The sequence below is a fragment of the Phialemonium atrogriseum genome (assembly GCF_030411735.1).
Source record: "Phialemonium atrogriseum strain 8032-3 unplaced genomic scaffold QBC33scaffold_2, whole genome shotgun sequence".
In the NCBI taxonomy this organism is placed as follows: Eukaryota; Fungi; Ascomycota; class Sordariomycetes; order Cephalothecales; family Cephalothecaceae; genus Phialemonium; species Phialemonium atrogriseum.
The window spans coordinates 869,488-887,946 of NW_026848139.1; the positions used below are offsets into that span (position 1 = coordinate 869,488).

At 57.5% G+C, this 18,459-nt stretch overlaps 9 protein-coding genes across 9 annotated transcripts; 4 read left to right on the forward strand and 5 right to left on the reverse strand.

The window, feature by feature from the left end:
• Positions 1-804: 804 nt before the first annotated feature.
• On the reverse strand, positions 805-3,106 carry QBC33DRAFT_615789 (fungal trichothecene efflux pump; the record flags this gene model as incomplete). Its single annotated transcript, XM_060432642.1, has 7 exons — positions 805-1,667; positions 1,727-1,813; positions 1,873-2,114; positions 2,179-2,346; positions 2,403-2,735; positions 2,788-2,869; positions 2,936-3,106. The coding sequence occupies 7 exons, from the start codon at positions 3,104-3,106 to the stop codon at positions 990-992; spliced, it is 1,761 nt and encodes a 586-aa protein (XP_060287781.1). The 3' UTR covers positions 805-989.
• An 839-nt stretch (positions 3,107-3,945) lies between these two features.
• QBC33DRAFT_575529 (ClpP/crotonase-like domain-containing protein) lies at positions 3,946-4,794 on the reverse strand (the record flags this gene model as incomplete). Its single annotated transcript, XM_060430837.1, has 1 exon — positions 3,946-4,794. One exon carries the CDS (start codon positions 4,792-4,794, stop codon positions 3,946-3,948), a length of 849 nt encoding a protein of 282 aa, XP_060287782.1.
• A 627-nt stretch (positions 4,795-5,421) lies between these two features.
• On the forward strand, positions 5,422-6,853 carry QBC33DRAFT_524067 (carnitinyl-CoA dehydratase). The gene is made up of 2 exons (XM_060426698.1): positions 5,422-6,082; positions 6,164-6,853. The coding sequence occupies exons 1-2, from the start codon at positions 5,695-5,697 to the stop codon at positions 6,625-6,627; spliced, it is 852 nt and encodes a 283-aa protein (XP_060287783.1). The 5' UTR covers positions 5,422-5,694; the 3' UTR covers positions 6,628-6,853.
• A 33-nt stretch (positions 6,854-6,886) lies between these two features.
• Positions 6,887-8,226, reverse strand: QBC33DRAFT_592032 (HotDog domain-containing protein). Its single transcript, XM_060431674.1, has 2 exons — positions 8,044-8,226; positions 6,887-7,985 (listed from the first exon to the last, which is right to left on the reverse strand). The coding sequence occupies exons 1-2, from the start codon at positions 8,167-8,169 to the stop codon at positions 7,146-7,148; spliced, it is 966 nt and encodes a 321-aa protein (XP_060287784.1). The 5' UTR covers positions 8,170-8,226; the 3' UTR covers positions 6,887-7,145.
• A 210-nt stretch (positions 8,227-8,436) lies between these two features.
• QBC33DRAFT_524070 (uncharacterized protein) lies at positions 8,437-10,763 on the reverse strand. The gene has a single exon (XM_060426699.1). It carries the CDS (start codon positions 10,530-10,532, stop codon positions 8,667-8,669), a length of 1,866 nt encoding a protein of 621 aa, XP_060287785.1. The 5' UTR covers positions 10,533-10,763; the 3' UTR covers positions 8,437-8,666.
• A 421-nt stretch (positions 10,764-11,184) lies between these two features.
• On the forward strand, positions 11,185-12,861 carry QBC33DRAFT_444399 (AMP-binding enzyme; the record flags this gene model as incomplete). The annotated part of the gene is made up of 1 exon (XM_060424271.1): positions 11,185-12,861. The coding sequence occupies one exon, from the start codon at positions 11,185-11,187 to the stop codon at positions 12,859-12,861; it is 1,677 nt and encodes a 558-aa protein (XP_060287786.1).
• Positions 12,862-13,196: 335 nt separating this feature from the next.
• Positions 13,197-13,979, forward strand: QBC33DRAFT_554737 (uncharacterized protein; the record flags this gene model as incomplete). Its single annotated transcript, XM_060429547.1, has 3 exons — positions 13,197-13,256; positions 13,316-13,437; positions 13,502-13,979. 3 exons carry the CDS (start codon positions 13,197-13,199, stop codon positions 13,977-13,979), a joined length of 660 nt encoding a protein of 219 aa, XP_060287787.1.
• Positions 13,980-14,267: 288 nt separating this feature from the next.
• On the forward strand, positions 14,268-16,600 carry QBC33DRAFT_615796 (putative DUF1446 domain-protein; the record flags this gene model as incomplete). The annotated part of the gene is made up of 5 exons (XM_060432643.1): positions 14,268-14,443; positions 14,499-14,587; positions 14,647-15,027; positions 15,091-15,651; positions 15,717-16,600. The coding sequence occupies exons 2-5, from the start codon at positions 14,518-14,520 to the stop codon at positions 16,598-16,600; spliced, it is 1,896 nt and encodes a 631-aa protein (XP_060287788.1). The 5' UTR covers positions 14,268-14,443; positions 14,499-14,517.
• A 419-nt stretch (positions 16,601-17,019) lies between these two features.
• QBC33DRAFT_554739 (sphingoid long-chain base transporter RSB1) lies at positions 17,020-18,275 on the reverse strand (the record flags this gene model as incomplete). The annotated part of the gene is made up of 4 exons (XM_060429548.1): positions 17,020-17,209; positions 17,275-17,349; positions 17,444-17,942; positions 18,053-18,275. 4 exons carry the CDS (start codon positions 18,273-18,275, stop codon positions 17,020-17,022), a joined length of 987 nt encoding a protein of 328 aa, XP_060287789.1.
• Positions 18,276-18,459: the final 184 nt, after the last annotated feature.

Sequence of the window (18,459 nt, forward strand, 5' to 3'; positions counted from 1 at the left end):
TGCAGGATCTGGTCGGCAATACACGATGGTGAAGTGTTCAGGGGTGGAATCTCCCATGGTTTGGGCTCCGGGGTTCTGACTGATCCGGAGTCTGACGGGTTCTGGGAATTCGAATATCCTATTAAACTGAGCTGCAGGGCTGCATTTTGGGTTCGAAGATGGGCGTTCTCCGTTTCCAGAAGGCGGAGTCTGGTATCAAGCATGCCCACATCTCTCGCTCTTTCTTCGAGAGCTTGCGTGAGAAAAGTAACCTGCTCGGTCAGATTGCCAATCGTCCATCTCGTTCTGTCTCGCATAGCCTGCTGAGACTTGCGATCGCGTGCCCTCTTCCGTTGGATCTCAATCTCCTTAGCCGTGAGAGTCCCACATGAGGACTCGGATGAGCCCGGAGACGTGGCAGAAGTGGTTGACGGGCCCGACGGCGGTGACATGTTGAAGTGGAAAAGTCAACCTTGGTGCCTACCTGAATTTCGTGCCTGATCGAACGAATTCGACACAACGGGTTTCATGTCCGTCATCCGGTAGTCGACGTGCTACAGCATGTCATCACAGCCAAGCGAGTGGTGGAGTTGTGCCTTGCGGAGAGGAGAAAAAAGAGGGCGCCAAAAGAGTGCGCCAGAAGAGGAACAAAAGCATTGACCATTGAAAGGGCACGGAAATGGAAGCTAGGCTGAAATTGCGGGGTAATAGTCCAGGGTGTGGGACCTATGGGGGAGCGTATGGAGGGTGCCACAGAAGGCGCCACAGAAGGTACATACGTACCTACAGAACAGCGTGGGGTCATGTAAGAGCAGTTTGAAAAAGGGACGGATCTCAGGGAGGAGGCATTCGAACATTGCCTGTCTAGCTACACGTAATTTGAAACTGACGAAGCTGAACTCTTAACCCCCGAGAAGTCCATATTCCTACACCGTACCACCACTTCTTCATTGCCTGAGCCTAGCCCCAAATCCAATCCATCTTCCTCATGCTCAGACATTATGCATGTCTTACACCACGTCCTTTGTCTTCTCCTCGGTGGTCTTTGCAACAGTATGCATCTTCCGCTCCACCTTGTCATTCAGGTGCTTCTGGGCATCCTTGGAAAACAGGCTTCCCATGATCGCGATGGCGCCGAAGCCCAAGCTGGCAAGGTAGACAGTCTTGAACGCCTGCGAATACGCCATCGGGAGCACCCGCTCGACGGCCTCCTTGATGGCAGCTGTGATGCCGGGGAACGTTGCGAGCTTCCCGGCCCGCACCGCCGCGACGAGGGCCGATACCTCGCTCGAAGGGAGTCCCGCCTCGGTGGCCGCCGGTCCAATATTATCCGGCAGCGTCGTGGTCAGGCGGTTCGTTAGGATCGAGCTGTACACGGCAACGGCGATGGATCCGCCGGCGGACCGGATCGATGCCAGCAAGCCTGAAGCGAGACCGATGTCGGATGGCTTGCAGTACAACGGAGCGAGGGCAAGGGAGACGAGCTCGATAAAGCCGACAAAGAAAGGACCAAGGATGGTCAGTGCGATTCCGGCACTCTTGGTCTCGGGCGTGAGAGAAGCCAGGGCAGCCACGAAGCCAACCATGGCGAATGCGGAGAAAATGATCCAGTAACGAACGTTTCCTCCCCATTTAACAATGGCACCAGCGCAGATCTGGCCAAGAGCAGTGGAGCTCGCTACCGTAGACTAATCATCGTCAGCTTTCTCGTCTGGTGCAGCATTATTTCGCCTCGCTTGGTACTCACCGAGAGCCAGCCAGCATAAGTGATGTCTTTCGTGTACAGAGCCTGAACCTGTTGAGGCCAGAGAAGCACCGCCGAGTAGTAGAACATCTACAGAACATGTCAGACACGATCTCCAGGAGAAATCCCCCTCTCTTGACGACACTTACACTCGCCACTGTCGCGCAAGCCACAAGACTGATGAAGCCGCGGTTGGCAAAGAACTTGACCGGAATGGCAGGATATTTAAGATCCACGGTTCCCTCATAGACGAAGAGACCGACCAGCATGGCACCGCCAATAAGTATGCTGGAAATAACGGCGGCGGACTTCCAGGGGTAAATGCTGCCTCCCCAGGAGACGCCCATTAGGAAGAGGGTGAGACCGGCCGTCCACAAGAAGATACCGATGTCTATGGGCCCATGTCAGTCAATCAGGTCTCCAAATTCAGGGGCATAGAGAGGTGATAGACTCACAATCCAGCTGTTTCAGCAACTGGCGCTTGGTCTTCCTCTCGTGCAGCAGGTCGAAAGTGGGAGGGTGGTAGAAAAAGAAGAGCAGGATGATCGCCAGGCCAACACAAATGATGTTGATGTAGTAGCACCATCGCCAGCCAAGATTCGGGTTCGAGATCAATTTACGGCCTGTCGCCATGTCAGGGAGCTGCAGATATCAGACGGAACCAGGAGGGAGCCTTTACTCATAATAGGACCGAAGGTTGCGATCGGTGCATTGGTCAAGAAGATGAACGAAAGCACCATGGGCCGGTACTTGTTGGGCACCAGCTCTCCAATAGCGACGTTGAAGCTGAGCTGGACAGTCTCGCCGAGGCCATACACCGCGGCGCCAACGATCAAGGTGTTAACATTCTGAGCGGTGGCGCTCACAATGATGCCAATCATGGCAACGCAGTTGCCACCGATGAAGAACCATCGTCGACCGAACAGATCGGAGAGGCGGCCGAGAATAGTGTAGGTAAAGGAGAGAGCAAGGGTTCGCGCAATATTGACCCAGGAGATGTACGGGCTCGGCCCTATAGAATTGTTAGCGGGAGTTGCCGTCTCAGGGGTAAGGCAACCTCGTACCGATATCAGCGTTGATGTAAGACAGCACATTGGTGGGTAGAATCAAGAAGATGTATGCCGAGAGAGCCGACAGACAGAACCCCTAGGTAGATTTGGGCGGTTAGACCCTGGAATACAGAGACACATGCAGCTCAACGTCATCACTAACTGTAAGGCAGCCGATGAACCGCGGGGAATAGAAGTAGCCCGGGGGGAGGTTATCGCCTAGGGCCTCCGACCGGATAGAGGAGGCATCGTCACGTCCATCTTGCTGAAATTCGACACTTTCCTTGCTGGTGCTTTCGATCTGGTCGTGGTCGGGAGCCAAGTTGACTTCCATTTTGATGACTCTGAAGAAATGCGAATATTCTCTCTGTCACCCAAATCAGAAGAGAGAACGACGAGGCAAAAACAACAAATATGTATGAACAGTACACCTGCCAAGAGTTACAACTGCCAAGAGACAAGCTCCCCAGACTTCGTCGGATTCAGTCACCCAGCAACATTCCAAACCTTCTCCACAAAGGTACTCCAGACTCCAAGGGAGCCGGCAAGAGGTTCTAGGGGTCCACCAAAGGCTAGAATCTCTGGGGGAATGGAACTACTGCATAGACTAACTTGTAATAGTAGAACCGCAATTCGCGGGGGAAATACGCACCCCCGATATGGCGCTCTTTTACACACACGGTGGTGAAGCTACGCCAAGACCCCCCAAAAAAACCAATGGTGCCAACAAAATATGGGACGCTACTGATTCATCGCAGCATGGCTCCCACGCAGGTTCATGCACGAATCCGCCTCCAATTGGCGAACCTGGCAATAGTATGTTCAGCCCGCGAGCTCAGCTACTCAACTCTCAACTCTCAGCTCCGCTGGTCCGACTCAACAATAAGTGGTGGCGATGGCCAACAGGCAGAAGAGCCAAGCCGCTTGGGTCGTTTGGTCTACGTGGGAGCTGAAGCCATTGCCAAAAGCCTGGGGGAGCTGTTTGACACCCCAAGCTCTCAGGCCAGTCGCTGGTAAGGTGCAGGAGAGAGAAGACGAGACAATTGCCTGCAAAGAAGTTTTCCTCCCATCTTCGCCGTGTCCTTTGTGGCAGAAGTGATATGAACAGTCAAATAGTTGTGTACGCCAACCGCCCGAGCCTCTATTGTAGCACACGATCTCCGTAGAAACACATTATAGCCTACTCGCCTTCCACTGCGGCTCCCTCTTCTCCGCAAACGCCTTCAGGCCCTCGATGATGTTCTCGCCCTTCTGCAGCTCCGCAAACTCCTTCTCGAGCGTCCACTCGACCGCGCGCTCGACGCTCGCCGACTCCCAGCCCTGCCGCAGCCCGGCCCTGGTGCAGATGATGGCATCGGGGCTGTTCCTCGCGATCATGTCGGCGTACCGCACCGCCTCCTCGACGACCCTCTCCCGCGGCACCACCTTGTTGACGACCCCCCACTCGAACATCTCCTGCGCCGACGCGTTCCTCCCCGTCAGCGCGAGCTCGCTGGCCCTCTGCAGGCCGACGGTGCGCATGAGGCGCGGCAGGGCGCCCCCGATGGCGGCGATGCCCCTCTTCACCTCGGGCAGGCCGAAGTAGGCGTCCTCGGCGGCGACGACGAGGTCGCAGTTGACGACGAACTCGCAGCCGCCGCCCATGGCGAGGCCGTTGACGGCGGCGATGACGGGCTTCTTGCCGAGGCGCCGGCTGAGCGGCTTGAATGCCGGGGCGTTGCCCATGCGCGCCTTGGGGTCGGAGTCCCCCGACATGCTGTTGTTCCACTCCTTCAGGTCCGCCCCGGCGCTGAACGCCCGCCCCGTCCCCGTAATCACCGCCACGCTGAGCCGGGGCTCCGCGTCGAACCACTTCCACACGCTGTCCATCTCCCACTGCGCTGTCGTTGACATGGCGTTGAGGTCCTTGGGGCGGTCCATGCGCACGAGGAGGACTCGGGGGGCGGGGTAGGAGAGGCGGAGGAAGGTTGGGGTCGGCGGGGGAGGTGTTGTCGTTGGTGGTGATGATGATATTTGCGCCATCTTGGGCGTTGGGAGGGGGGTGACTCTGGTGGTATTTGTGACTTTGCAGAATAGGGATTGACTCTGTGTGTATTGATTTCTCACGTTCAAAGATGGCAAGTTTGTACTCGAGAACAGGAGTTGAGATCTTTGCTTCCTGCTCAGCTGGCAGACTGGGCTTCCGATTTAGCTCGGCTACACTTACTGAATTACCTTGGGCAACAGCTCCATCCGGAGGAGTCCCAGCTCGGCTCCTTAGTTCTCCACGTTTCAATCCTCAAGCCCCAACCTTGCTCACGAAGTCTCCCGGCTTGGAGCACTTTTTTAGTCTGTACTTACTCATCGCGCTAACTTCACTAGCTCAAATGAAAAAAAATGAGTCGGCCAGTATACGAGCGGTGTTCTCGGATTACCCTGTGCGAGGATGCCGCGGCGCGATAGGGCGAATTTCGGTCGCCCGCTTCATGTTTTCCGACTGGGCAGGCAAGCCTTCCGTTGCGGGATTAACGGCAGGGGCTATTCCCCACCGATATGCCGTCCCCACTAGGGGACCCGCAAAAGCTTGCCTGCCGGGAGGCGTTCTGGGCAGAGTGCGGGGGAATGCGGAGAAGTAGGTTGGAGCCGGTCGCCTCTAACGTCGCGCTAATGATTCATAACGACATTCCTTTCAACCAGTCCAGCAGGGCCCCCAATAAATGGGGAAATGATGGCTTTGTCTCGTTGTGATGCCTTCTCATCGCGGGCCGAGGCTGTTTGCGGGCTGAACGTTCGAGGAACCGATCCAATTCCTTCCTTCCTGTCTGAAAACCATTTTCTTGTCGACTCTGCTGTCGTGAATCTTTGAAGGCTTTCATTCATTCAGCTTTCGGAGACGCATCGTGACCGTACTGCCATACTTAGCATTTCCAAACGTTGCCAACCATGTCTGTACCTAGGACGAAGAACCCAGTCCCCGACTGGATCGAGAACCCGTATCCCCACGTCGAACACAGCATCATCTCGTTCCCGCAGAAGCACATCCTCCTCGTCACCATCAACCGGCCCAAGTTCATGAACTGCCTGCCCGTCGAGGCAACCATTGAGCTGGGCGCCCTTTGGAAATGGTACGACGCGGAGCCGGAGCTGCGGTGCGCCGTTTTCACCGGCGCCGGCCAGAAGGCGTTCTGCGCGGGCATGGACCTAAAGCAGAGGCTGGACCTCATAAAAACGAACGAGATCGCCTTCGAGTACCCGCACGGCGGGTTCGGCGGCATGTCCAACCGGACGGGGAAGAAGCCCATCGTCGTCGCGTGCAATGGGCATGCTCACGGTACTTGCTCCTCGCCCTTGTTCTTTCCCGCAGTTATGGGTGTGCGTCGCGTATTGAGCTGACACGTATAAACCTCCCCAGGTGGCGGTATGGAGATGATCCTCAACGCCGATGTCATCTTCGCGTCTCCGAACGCCGACTTCCGGCTGCCCGAAGTTTTGCGCGGCGTGTCCGCCCTAGCCGGCGCCCTCCCCAGGTGCATGCTCCTCTTCGGCAACCACCGGACGATGGACCTCGTCCTCACAGGGCGTCTGATGTCCGTGCAGGAGGCGTTCGAGTGGGGGCTCGTGAAGGAGATTGTGCCGCAGGAGAAGCTGCTGCAGCGGGCGATCGACTACGCCGCCGAGATCGCGTCGCTAAGCCCCGACAGCGTCATCATCTCGAGGCTCGGAGCGAGGGAGGCGTGGGAGACGGGCGTGAGCCGGGCGACGATGAGGGGCCAGGAACTCTGGGCCGAGAACCTGTTGAAGAGCAAGAATGCGACAGAGGGTCTGGCATCCTACAGGGAAAAGAGGAAGCCGAATTGGTTTCCGTCGCATATATGAGGCAGACAGGGAAATAAAAAAAATTGGTGAGTTGGGCAAAGTGATGCTCACGTGGTACAGCGCGTGTGTATGTGGGTGCTTGGTAGGTAGAGGGCGGTGTGGGTGGTGGTAATGAACATATAAATGAGGGTTAGGAACCAATTCTCAAGGGATCACAGCAGGCGGCAACATGGCCATGTTGTTCAGGTCAAACTGTGGTCCCGTGGTGGAGTGGTAATGAGCGACACTCGACAAAAATCAACAACCGGCCCGACGACAAAGAGATTAGGACACTCGACACCGAGTCCGAACTCTTTTGTTCGAGCGGCGTTGGCGTCACTTTTTTTTCCCCCCTTTTTCTGTACCTTTTTTTTTCGCCCGTGGTCGACTCTCTAGATGTCTTGCCTCACAGCTGCTTATAGATCTGCTTGAACTCTTTTGTAAATACTTGATATATCTTGAACCACGATCTTGTCTATAAGTTGAAGTTGGATTTTTGATATATCTACTCTCTCAAAGTCTACATTCAATATCTACATCTACAGCCTGCTTCCTTCTTGCTTGATCTTAGCATACCCATTCGACAATGCCACCCTGCCGTCTCCCTTGACGACCGTCTCAAAGGCAATGTTGTCGTAACCATTCTCAGAGCCGACCACCCACATCCTTGTCTCCAGCTCATCGCCGGGATAGACCACGCTCTTGAACCTGGCGCCAAACGCCTTGAGCCTTGTAGGATCCGAATTCCCCAGCTCCCGCAGCAGCCCCCTCGCCGAGATATTCCAAGTCCCCAAACCATGGAGGATCGACCCCTTGAACCCGGCCCTCTTTCCGAACGCCTCATCACCGTGCATTGGGTTATAATCTCCACACAGCCGATACAGCAGCGCCATCTCAGGGGTCGTCTTAAACACATGGACGGCATCAGGCCTCCGGTCCGGCAGCCTCGTAACGGGCTTAGTCGGGCCCCTCGGCCCGCCGTAACCGCCCTGCCCGATGCCGAACGCCACCGAGCTCATCCTGCAGTAGACCTTTCCCGTCGCGGCGTCGACGAGCTCCTGCTCCGCCTCGAGGATCATGGCGCCGCCCTTGTCGTACACGCCGACGACGCGGTTGCGGATCTCGAGGTCCAGCCCCGCCGAGCTGGGCGGCAGCGGGCTGACGATCTCGATGCCGCGCTCGCCGTCGACGGAGCGCTGGGCGTCGAAGGGTGGGACGCCGGGAACGTCGGCGCTGGTGGTGCGGGCGATGAAGTCGAAGACGTCCTGGTCCGTCTGCTTGAAGGCGAGGTTGATGGGGAAGGTCGGGAAGGCGGCGAACTTGGGGTGCAGCTCGTACAGGAAGTGGCGCTCGTCTTGTTGGACGCCGATGGCGTTGGCCTTCCTAGGGTTTAGTAGGGAGCTGGGCAAGACACGGAGCGCGGTAATGGGTACTTACGAATAGCAGGACATCTCGTCGGTTATAGCTGCATTTGATGGGAGGGTATTGGTACCCTACTGCTTTCCGGAAATCGACATTGTCGTATCTTCCGGATGCGTTCTTCACTGGTTTGTCACTGGCCATTGTGCTGTCCGTTTGTATCGGCAGGGTGCCACAATCTTCCAAGGTTTTGCTTGTGCGATTTTTGGAGTAGATAGAGAAAGGAATAAATAATTGAGGGAGAATTTCAGGATCCAAAGTTGGAGAACTACCTACTAGATCTACCTAAATTATTGGGTCAAGTTGGGGTAGCCGGGATGGTGTGTGGGGAAGAGCAACTACGCCGAGGCATACGGAAGAAAAGACCCAGTACCTCCTCTTCCACGGCTAGTGTCCAAGGAACTCGATCGGATTGAGCCGGTCCCAGACTCATGCACGCGGCCTTACAGGGATACAACTTCTTGATACAACCACATTTCCCGCGGCGGAATCTGGGCCATTCGATTCCGGGCACACAAGGTCAGATTTCACGCTCCCAGGGGCTCAGGGGCTCAGGGGCTCATAATGTAGGTCCACAAACTATTCGTTTCGTCTGCCAATCTTCAAACCGATGCCCAATAAAGCATGTAAATAAGTACTCTCTACAGCCTGGCTAGACGACCTGCTCTGGCTCGAGCCTCTGCTCGGCGCTGGTCCTCCAGCTGAACCAAGTCCTTGGGCAAGTCGACATGCCTCGCTCGCAGGAACTCACCGAAGCTCTTGGCAAAGCCATCCAAGATGCTGTTGCTACTCACGCCATCCTGCAAAAATCCTTTGACCACGAAGTGGACCGCCCATAGATTTGGGAACTCACATCTCTCAACCGAGAACTTGTCGCTCCACTCATCACTCAGAAGCTCAATCAACCTGGAGCTTGTAAGGAACGACTGCAGCCAAGGCCACGCCGCAGCGTCCCGAACCCAGAAACCAACATTGGCATTCCCACCCTTGTCGCCGCTCCTCGCAAACACGAGATCCCCGAATGGCCTCCTGACCGTCTCCCCGGAGTAGCTCAGGGCAGTCTTCGGCTCGTAGCTCCTCTGCGCCGGAGCGCTAGCAAGGCACTTGCTCGCAGGGCGTGGCAGGACCCCGATCGACCTCCCAGATTTGTCGTTGACAAAGTGGACCGTCAACGGGACCTCGGACTGGGCAATCAGGCCGGGGAAATACTTGACGTACATCCTCGGCTCGAGGGTCCGCCAGTCCATGCCCAGATGCAGGCCGCAGTACCCCTGCAGGCCGTTGTAGAAGATGGCCCTCTTGACCTGCGCCAGCGCCTTCTTGTCGGGCGCCTGGGCGAAGATCCTGACCTGGACGGTACACTCTTTCTGCGTGCGCGGATCCGGCTGCGACGACCCGTACTTCTCGATGCTGAACGTGGTGAAGTCGTCCTTGTTGATGCGCCTCAGCACGCCGTCCTTCATCTGCTGGAACTTGAAGTCCGTGTCCAGGCCGGCGCAGTACCCCGACAACTCGGCCTGCCACCCTCCGAGAAGGCAGACGGCCAGTTTTGCTGTCGGTGGAGGAGCCGAGCCCCTAATTCCCGAAACCTGCACACGGTCCGTGCCAACTTCTTCCAGACGGACGTGTTCGATATTGGCGATGACGTCCGTGTTCAGGTAATTCTGGCCCTGGATCTCGTAAAGCAACTGAGCCTTGCAGGTGTCGATCGTCACGGCGCCGTTGGTGCCCGGGGGTTTGGTGATGACAATGTTGCCGTCTTCTGCAATTTCGGCAATTGGGAAGCCGAGCTTGTAGAGCGTCTTGATCTCAGGAGCACCGCAGAAGTTGCCTCCCGTGACGTAGGGGCCGCATTCAATGAGGTGACCGGCAATCAAGCTCCCGGCGAGCTTGTCGTAGTCCTCGGAATCCCACCCATGCCACCATGAGGCCAGGCCCATGACAGGGCTGGCATCGCAGCACCTCCCGCAGACCACAATGTCTGCGCCCTCTTCCAGGGCACGAACGATGCCAGCCTGTCCGGTGTAGACGTTTGCGGAGAGGATATCCTTGATGCTGGACTCCGGCAGAGTAACTCCTTGTTGATCAAGATGGGCTACGGAGCTAAACTTTCCACTCTTGACTTGCTCGGTGATATTGTCGCCGCCCACCCACGCGATCTTGACGTGGCTGATCCCAAGACTCTTGAAGTAAGAGTCCGCGGCCTCGGCAAGACCCCTTGGGTTTAGAGCTCCACCATCGTGGACAATCTTGATGCGCTTCTCCGCGACCAGCCGGGCGGCATCGCCGTTCTCCCAGGCAAGTTGCTCAAGGAAGTTGGGCTCGTATCCCAGATCCGGTCGGGTCTGGAGCTCGATGGATCTCCAGGCGATGTTGAACTCGGCGAGGTAATCTGCCGTGATTGCGTCGACGTTCCCCGACTTTGCAATCTCGTAGATCTGGTCGATGCCGTCGCCAATGGCGCCCGACACGTTACCAATGCGAATTGGCCGTTGTTGCCGAGCCATAATGTTGCCTTGTTGAGATCTTTGATGCTAATTGTAGGATATATTCAAACAGTCTCTCTCTCGGACTCGGCCATCATGAATGGCCGGTCCGACCTCACGCCCGACTTGTGTTCATCTTTAATCAACTGGCTCCCATCCCTGCCACCGGATCGCTCGCCGTCCAGAAGATAATCCCGTGTCCCACACACCATCTTCCCCGCAATGCGTCGACTATGCAGTAGTGTAAGTTGGTACACGAGAGCGATGAATCATTAGCGTAAATTAGGGGCTGAATCATTTTGCTAGTGCAACACTATCGTCAATGGAGTCGTTGCTAGCGGCAGGGATTCCCCCTTCTGCGGGGAACGACGGGGTGATTATGTGTGAATAACGGGCCCCTCCGACCGCCGCAAAAACCAGGGGGCAGGCAGGGATGGTGGAAGACCTCCGTTTAACAACCCCCTAACAGTAGGCAGGTAATAACTTGCCGACAGTACCGGTGAGCGGAACATGTCAGCCTGGGATGGCCGCGTGCATTTTGAGTGCGGGCAAACGGCTTCCCGTCGGCCAGAGAGTTGTTGACCTTCCGCCTGCTACCTCGATTATCTTTCTTCACCTGCCTTGAGCTCTGTAATATCGTCATGAGAGACAGAGATACCGAATCTGCTCCAAGATGAAGGTCTACACCTCGCAGCCGATCTCAATACCCCGAGACCAGAACCTTACAGAGCTTCTCCACACGACGGCGTGGAGCCTCCCCGAGTCGCATCTCATAGCCAAGGACAGTCTCACAAACCGGAGCATCACTCTCGGCGAGCTACGAGACCGGGCCGGGCGGATAGCCAAAGGACTGAAAGATGCCCTGAGGCCAGTCGACCAGGCAAGATGGGCGATCGTCCTGCCCAACAGCGTCGAGTTCTTGGAGGTCTTCCACTCCATCCTCTGGACCGGCGGCGTTGTGTGCCCCATCAACTATGCCCTGAAAGCCTCCGAGATAGGCCACGGGCTCGCCGTATCGCGGCCCCATTTCATCGTGTCGTACGGCCCCACCGTCCCAGCAATCACTGAGGCAATCGAGGTCGCCTACGAGAGCCTCCGCGCCCAGGGAGTCGCCTGGCGCCGGCCCGAGGTCGTGACCATCATCTCCCGCGCCCCGGGCCATAAGCACAAGCACATCCCTGACGACTTCCTCGCGCCGCGCCGGCTCCCGGTCCCGCACTATGCCGACGCGACGGTGCGCCTGGCGACGATCCACCTGTCCTCGGGCACGACGGGCCACCCCAAGGGAGTTGAGCTGACGCACCACAATTTCGTGGCCAACGTGCTGCAGCTGGTCGCGCACGACGCGGCGCAGTTCCACCGAGGCAGCCGGACGGTGGCGTTCACGCCGTGGGCGCACATCGGCATGACGACGATGCCGCTGTTCCTGGGGCCCTACACGGGCATGATGCACCACGCCATGCCGTCGTACAACCTCGAGACCTTCGCCGAGCTCGTCGGCAGCAACCAGGCGACCTCGTTCCAGGGCGTGCCGAGCGTCGTGCTCGCCATGACCAACAGCGACATCACGGAGCGGCACGACTTCAGCCGCGCGCAGGTCCTCAACGTCGGCGGCGCGCCCCTCAAGGCGGACCTCGTCGCGCGCGTCCTGGCCAGGGCGCCGTGGCAGTTCAACCAGGTCTACGGCATGACCGAGGCCGCCGGGTACGTGGCGTACCAGAAGCTGGGCGAGCAGCTGCCGGACGGCGTGGTCGGGAGGATGCTGCCGGGCATCGAGGCCGTGCTGAAGAAGGAAGGAAGCACGGCCGACGTCGCCGAGGGCGAGGCCGGCGAGCTGTGGCTGCGCGGGCCGAACATCACGAGGGGGTACGCCTTCAACGAGGAGGCCAACCGCGCGGCGTTTCCCATGGAGGGCTGGTATAATACGGGGGACGTGTGCAAGATAGACGCCGAGGGGTTACTGAGCATCGTGGGCAGGACAAAGGAGCTGATCAAGTACAAGGGCTTCCAGGTCTCGCCTGCCGAGCTCGAGGGCTACCTCAACTCTCACCCTCACGTAGTCGAGGGCGGAGTGGGCGCCGTGTGGGATGAGAGCCAGCTTACCGAACTGCCGGCGGCGTGGGTCATCCTGAAGGACCACCTGAAGACGGAGAGGGAGAGGAGACAGGCCCTGAAGGAGATACAGCAGAACGTCGACAGCCAGGTCAGCGGCTACAAGAAGCTTCGGGGAGGCGTCTGGCAGGTGCCCGCGATTCCAAAGAATCCGACTGGCAAGATATTGAGGAAGAAGATGGTCGAGATGAGAGATGGCCTCTGCTCCCTTGAAGCTGCTGTCTTGGCCCGGCTGTAGAACCCCCTCTTTCACATATACTTAAATATAGATAGATCTCGCTTAAGACTGAATCCCCGGTTACCAACCTGTCTGTTCTCGAGATCTCCAGACCCAAGAGTTGGAGATTCTGCAACGCTAAGCCGGTAGTACGGTTCCTGTGAGTAACTAGGTAAGAACCCCACATCCCTAAGCTGGTCTCTGGATATAAATTTCCAGGTCTAAGTATACTATTTGGCCATGGAGCCCACCCATGTTGACGGAGCTCAGCAGTTCATGTTCGGTAACCTTTCCCATACACGCACATTTCTGAATTTTCTAGTCCAAACACAAGGTCGAGAGACGATATCACAACAATGCCTCGCAAGGTCATCATCGGTCAGCTCTCCACGAAGAGCAAGGAGGTTCGGGATGAGGTGAGAGTGTTGCCCCGCGGGAGTGAGATGGGGCCCTCCAGACTCACGATCGACTCTAGTTCATCAAGAAGATGAGCGCCGTGGGGAGTTTCGCCTTCCAAAGCGAGCCCGGCGTGCTGAAATACGCAGCCTTTGTGCCCCGAGACGAATCAGACCAGACGACAGTGTTCGCCGTGGAGGAGTAAGTGCCCACCCCGAGTTAGATCCGATACTGGAAGGGTGATGGGAACTGAACAAGTGTCAAGGTACAAAGACGAAGCAGCCTTCGAGTCCCATCTGGCGGAACCCGGCGTCAAGGCGTTGATTGAGTGGATTGGAACCGGGAAAGTTCTGGAAGGAGCTCCGAGGATCTTGGACCTGCAGTACGTCGACGACTTCTATTTCTCCCGGGGAGAGGTCTCCAAGCACGAGGATCCATGCGTGGTCATTGCGGAACTGGACTACAAGCCCGACACTGTTCAAAAGTCGATCCCATACTGGAAGGCGGTTGCCGATACGGGGCGCGAGAAAGAGGCGGGCACACTTGTATACGGGATCCTGAGGGACCCCAAGGAGCAGAACAAGCTCTTCACCGTGGAGGCATACGACAGCAAGGAGTATCTGCTGGATGTACATGCCAAGAGCAAGGCCGTTGAGGAGAGCATCAAGAACACCAAGCACCTGAGAGAAGGGCTCAAGCACCACTTCCTGAAGATCCAAGGAGGGTTTCTGTACAAAGATTAAAAGTAGATCAGAATAGCCCGGGATAGCTACTCCGTACTATCTTCAATGTTAGAACCAGCGTCGATCACAAAATAAGGTGTTTTCTTCCATGAGATGGTGTTTCTGTTTCACCCAAGTATCTTGGCTGATTACCAATAGACGGATACCGAGAGCCACGGGCATGAACCCCGACTAACCCCGCTATGAGGAATCATCGTGGGCCAGAACGACGGGCGGGGTGATAAGATACGCAAGGAGCTTGCTGAATCATTAGCGCCTGGCAACCCCATACATTCCACCACCAAACGACGTTTTGGAGCGCCAAAGGAGGCTTCACTGGTACCTAATGACCTTACTCGAATCGAGTCAGCGATGGCCGAAGAGCGCCGAGATGATCTCGGGAACTAATGTGCGGACATATTTCCCGGGGCCAAGATTTCGACGTATATCAAGTCGCCCTTCCCCTCTGAATATGAGAGATCATCGTACGTCCAGAAACCTCCCTTCTCACTCGGACACATCATCTTATTCTACCGTCAGCCGTTAGATTTGTTACAAGATGGGTTCAATAATCAACACCGCAAATGGCCAGCCCAAGAGGCCAATCCGCATTGCCGGATGCTCAGGAGGTGAGTGGAGGGGTTCGCTTACAGTATCGGAGATCGGGTTGCTAACGAGGAAACGCCAGGTGTCTATGATCGCAAGCGTGCGATCCATGACATGGCCAAGAACGAGGACGTCGACGTCATCACGGGAGACTGGATGTCCGAGTGCAACATGACGCTGCGGGGATCCGACAAGCGTGACCGGCTCGCCCAGAAGTCCATGACCTCGGGCTCGACCGTCGTGGCCAAGGGCTACGAGCCGTACTTCCTCGACGAGCTCGACCCCGCCATCCCGTGGCTCGCGAAGAAGGGCACCAAGATTGCCGTCAACGCCGGCGCCAGCGACGTCCACGGCCTAGCGGAGGCAGTGAAGGAGCTCATCAAGAAGCACGGGGTTGACCTCAAAGTCGGCGTTGTCGATGGCGATGACGTGACCGACGCCGTACTAGATCTCTATAAGAAGGGTGAGATGGCTATGCATCTCTGAATCCCGCAGTGATGGAATATATGCTGACCGAGAGGAACAGGCGAGCCGTTCCTCAACCTGCCCGCAAACAAGCCCATCCAGGAGTGGGGCTTTGATCCCATCTGCGCCCAATGCTACCTCGGCGGCACCGGCATCGCGGCCTGCTTCGAGGGTGGCGCAGACATTGTGCTCTGCGGCCGAGTTGCCGACGCGTCCGTGACCGTCGGCGCGGCCATGTGGTGGCACGGCTGGAACCGGGACCAGCACATCGAAGAGCTGGCTGGCGCCCTGATGGTCGGCCACATCATCGAGTGCAGCACGTACGCCACCGGCGGCTACTACTCGGGCTTCAAGGATCTGGGCACCAACGACACCGACATGGGATACCCCATCGCCGCCATCGACAACAAGGGAGAGGCCGTCATCTCCATGGAGCAGGGCAAACACGGCTTGGTCAACATCGCCACCGTGGCCAGCCAGCTCCTGTACGAGATCCAGGGCTCCCTCTACTACAACTCGGACGTCACCGCGTGTATCGACGACATCCGCCTGACCCAGATCGGAGAGAATGAAGTTCACGTGGCGGGCGTCAAGGGACTGCCCGCGCCGGCGACCACCAAAGGTATGTGCAAACTTCGGCGGTGCCGTGTTCCAGAGACCCTAAGCTAACCCTTGTGTGTGCGTCAGTCGGCATCACCGCCAAGGGAGGCTTCCAGGCCGAATTCCACTTCTACCTCACGGGCCTGGACATCGAGGAGAAGGCAGCCATGGTGGAGCGGCAGACCAAGGCCCTCATGGGCGAGCATGTCACCAAGTTCTCGTGCCTGCGCTTCATGATTGCGGGCGCCGTGCCCGAGAACCCGGCGTCGCAGGAGGAGGCCACCGTGGACCTGCGCATCTTCGCGCAGACGCGCGACCCGGACATCCTGTCGGGCAACAACTTTGTCGACTCGGACCGCGGCTCCTTCGCCCGCTTCTGCATCGAGAACCTGCTGCAGGGCTACCCGGGCAGCACCATGGCGCCCGACATGCGCACCGCCATCGGCCGGCCCTTCTTCGAGTACTGGGTCAGCCTGATGCCGCAGACCTTTGTGCACGAGACGGCGCACCTCCCCAACGGCAAGGTCATCGACATCCCCGCCCCCACCGTGGTGCGCGAGTACCCGCGCGAGCAGCCGAGCTACGACACCGTCAACCCGGTCGACCTGTCGAGCTACGGCCCAACGACGCGGGCGCCGCTGGGCCGCGTGGTGATGGGGCGGTCGGGCGACAAGAGCTCCAACGCGAACCTGGGCCTGTTCGTGCGGCACGACGACGAGTGGGACTGGCTGCGGTCGCTGCTGAGCGTGGCCAAGCTGCGCGAGCTGCTCGGCAAGGACGACAAGGGCCGCCAGATCGACCGCTGCGAGTTCCCCAACATCCGCGCCGTCCACTTCCTGCTCAAGGACCACCTCGACAGGGGCTTCAACTCGACCAGCAGCTTCGACAGCCTGGGCAAGAACCTGTGCGAGTACATCCGCTGCAAGCACGTCGACATCCCGAACAAGTTCCTGGAGCGTGGGACCATCTGATCGTGTGGTCGTCGTATAAGAAAAAGGATTTCCATGTAGATATATATTCAGCTCATTGCATCATAGCATAAATAAAAATGTTCTCGAGTCTTGCGGTAGTGTCCTCATTCGATCATATGTGAACTTAGTCTTGTGCGAGCATCAGCCAGGTAACTCTAGTTTCGCTGTCTGACGCCGAAATATTGGACACTCACCTAGGCTTCGAGTGTCGCCTTGGATTTCCCACTGCGAATAGCAAGGTTAAAAAAATGGATATACCGAACTCTAATTTAAGCGCATAGGCAACGCTATCGAGGACAAAAAGCAAAGGCCATATATCTGTAATCTAAGGTGCAACACATACATACGAGACAGGAAATGCGAACAAAATAGGGTATACAAACCTCCCTGTGAGTACCCAAGCTTCGGATCTCCAGGCCTCAGGAGTCAGTTATCTCCGCCTCGCGTCCCGACTCCACGCCCCCCGCAGCCTCGGCCGACTTCTCGCCCGACTTTTTCCTCCCGAACCGTCGTCGTCCCTTGGAGCGGGTGGCCATGCGCGCCGCCATCTGGGGGAAGAGGAACCCGGGCGGGAAGACCGCGAGGAGGATGCACGCAATGACAAGCATACTACACACGTTTATTAGCCCTGACACTGACCACGATGCCCCAAGTTCAAAAAGACCGAAACTCACAAGCTCTCCAGGACGATGAACGATGGCTCGTCCTGCATGATTTTGTTGCCCCATCCTCCGGCCATCTCGGCAATACTAGGAGCGAAATATTAGTCCCACTATCCTTTACCACCTTCGGACCCAGCCATCCCCACGAAGAGAACGACACGGGGGGCAGAGGGGGACTCACCGATAAATACAGCGAATCAGAATCGCCGCATAAGCGCCCGTGACGGCGTACACAAACCTCCTAAACTTCGCATCATGCCACATAGCCAGGGCCTCGGGGTCGGCGTCGGGCCCGCGGATCCACCTCCTGACGCGGAGGTAGTAGTCGGCGCTGACGGTGCCGAAGAAGCTCAGGACGACGACCTGCAGGCAGATTCCCGCGATGATGGCGCGGTTCCCGCTCTCCAGCAGCGCGCGGTTGTCGTATCCCGCGCTAGCGGCCAGCGCGCCGCCGATGGCCTGCACGAGCAGGCACGACACGTCCAGCGGGAGGAAGATGAAGGGGTAGAGGCCGGGGCGCACGCGCGACAGAGACGGGTTGAGCGAGAGGCAGACGTGCTTCAGGGTCAGGTAGATGGAGATGCAGATCAGCGTCGGGCCGAGGATGATGGCGCATATCTGCGTCTGGAAGGCGCTCGAGTTCCAGGGGTTGTCGGACAGCGGGACCCGCGCGGCGTAGCCTGGGGAGTAGGGGGGTTGCAGCGTCAGTAAGCTCTTGGCTTCTTCCCATGGTTTTTGCTTCGAGGAACCCGGAGCCGGTATGATCGCGGCGGGAAACGGAAAGACTCACCAGCGAGTTCCAACAGACACCCGGCCGCGACGAAGGCCATATAACTCCAAGTCTTCTTCCATGTTCCCAGCACCAGGGTTGCGACACCTGCAAACCCGAAGCCGATCGCGAAGAAGATGTTGAAACCTCGGATGGGATAGTAACCAAGGGTCGTGGCCTCGACGGGACATAGAGGACTGACTGCCTCGCATGTGTAAAACGGTTTGCCCGTGTGGTTTGTCATCTTTGCGACGGCCGTATCTAGTAAAGCACCGGCTGTACGTCAAGTTGATGGCAGTAGCGCACGCCGTTTGATCACACAGGTTCACAAGGCGATCACTGGCGACTGAGAAGACGGAGAGCAAAAGAAGAGAAGACGAAGAAGAAAAGCAAAGGAACTTCAACTTGAAGTTCGCGAAGTTGAAACG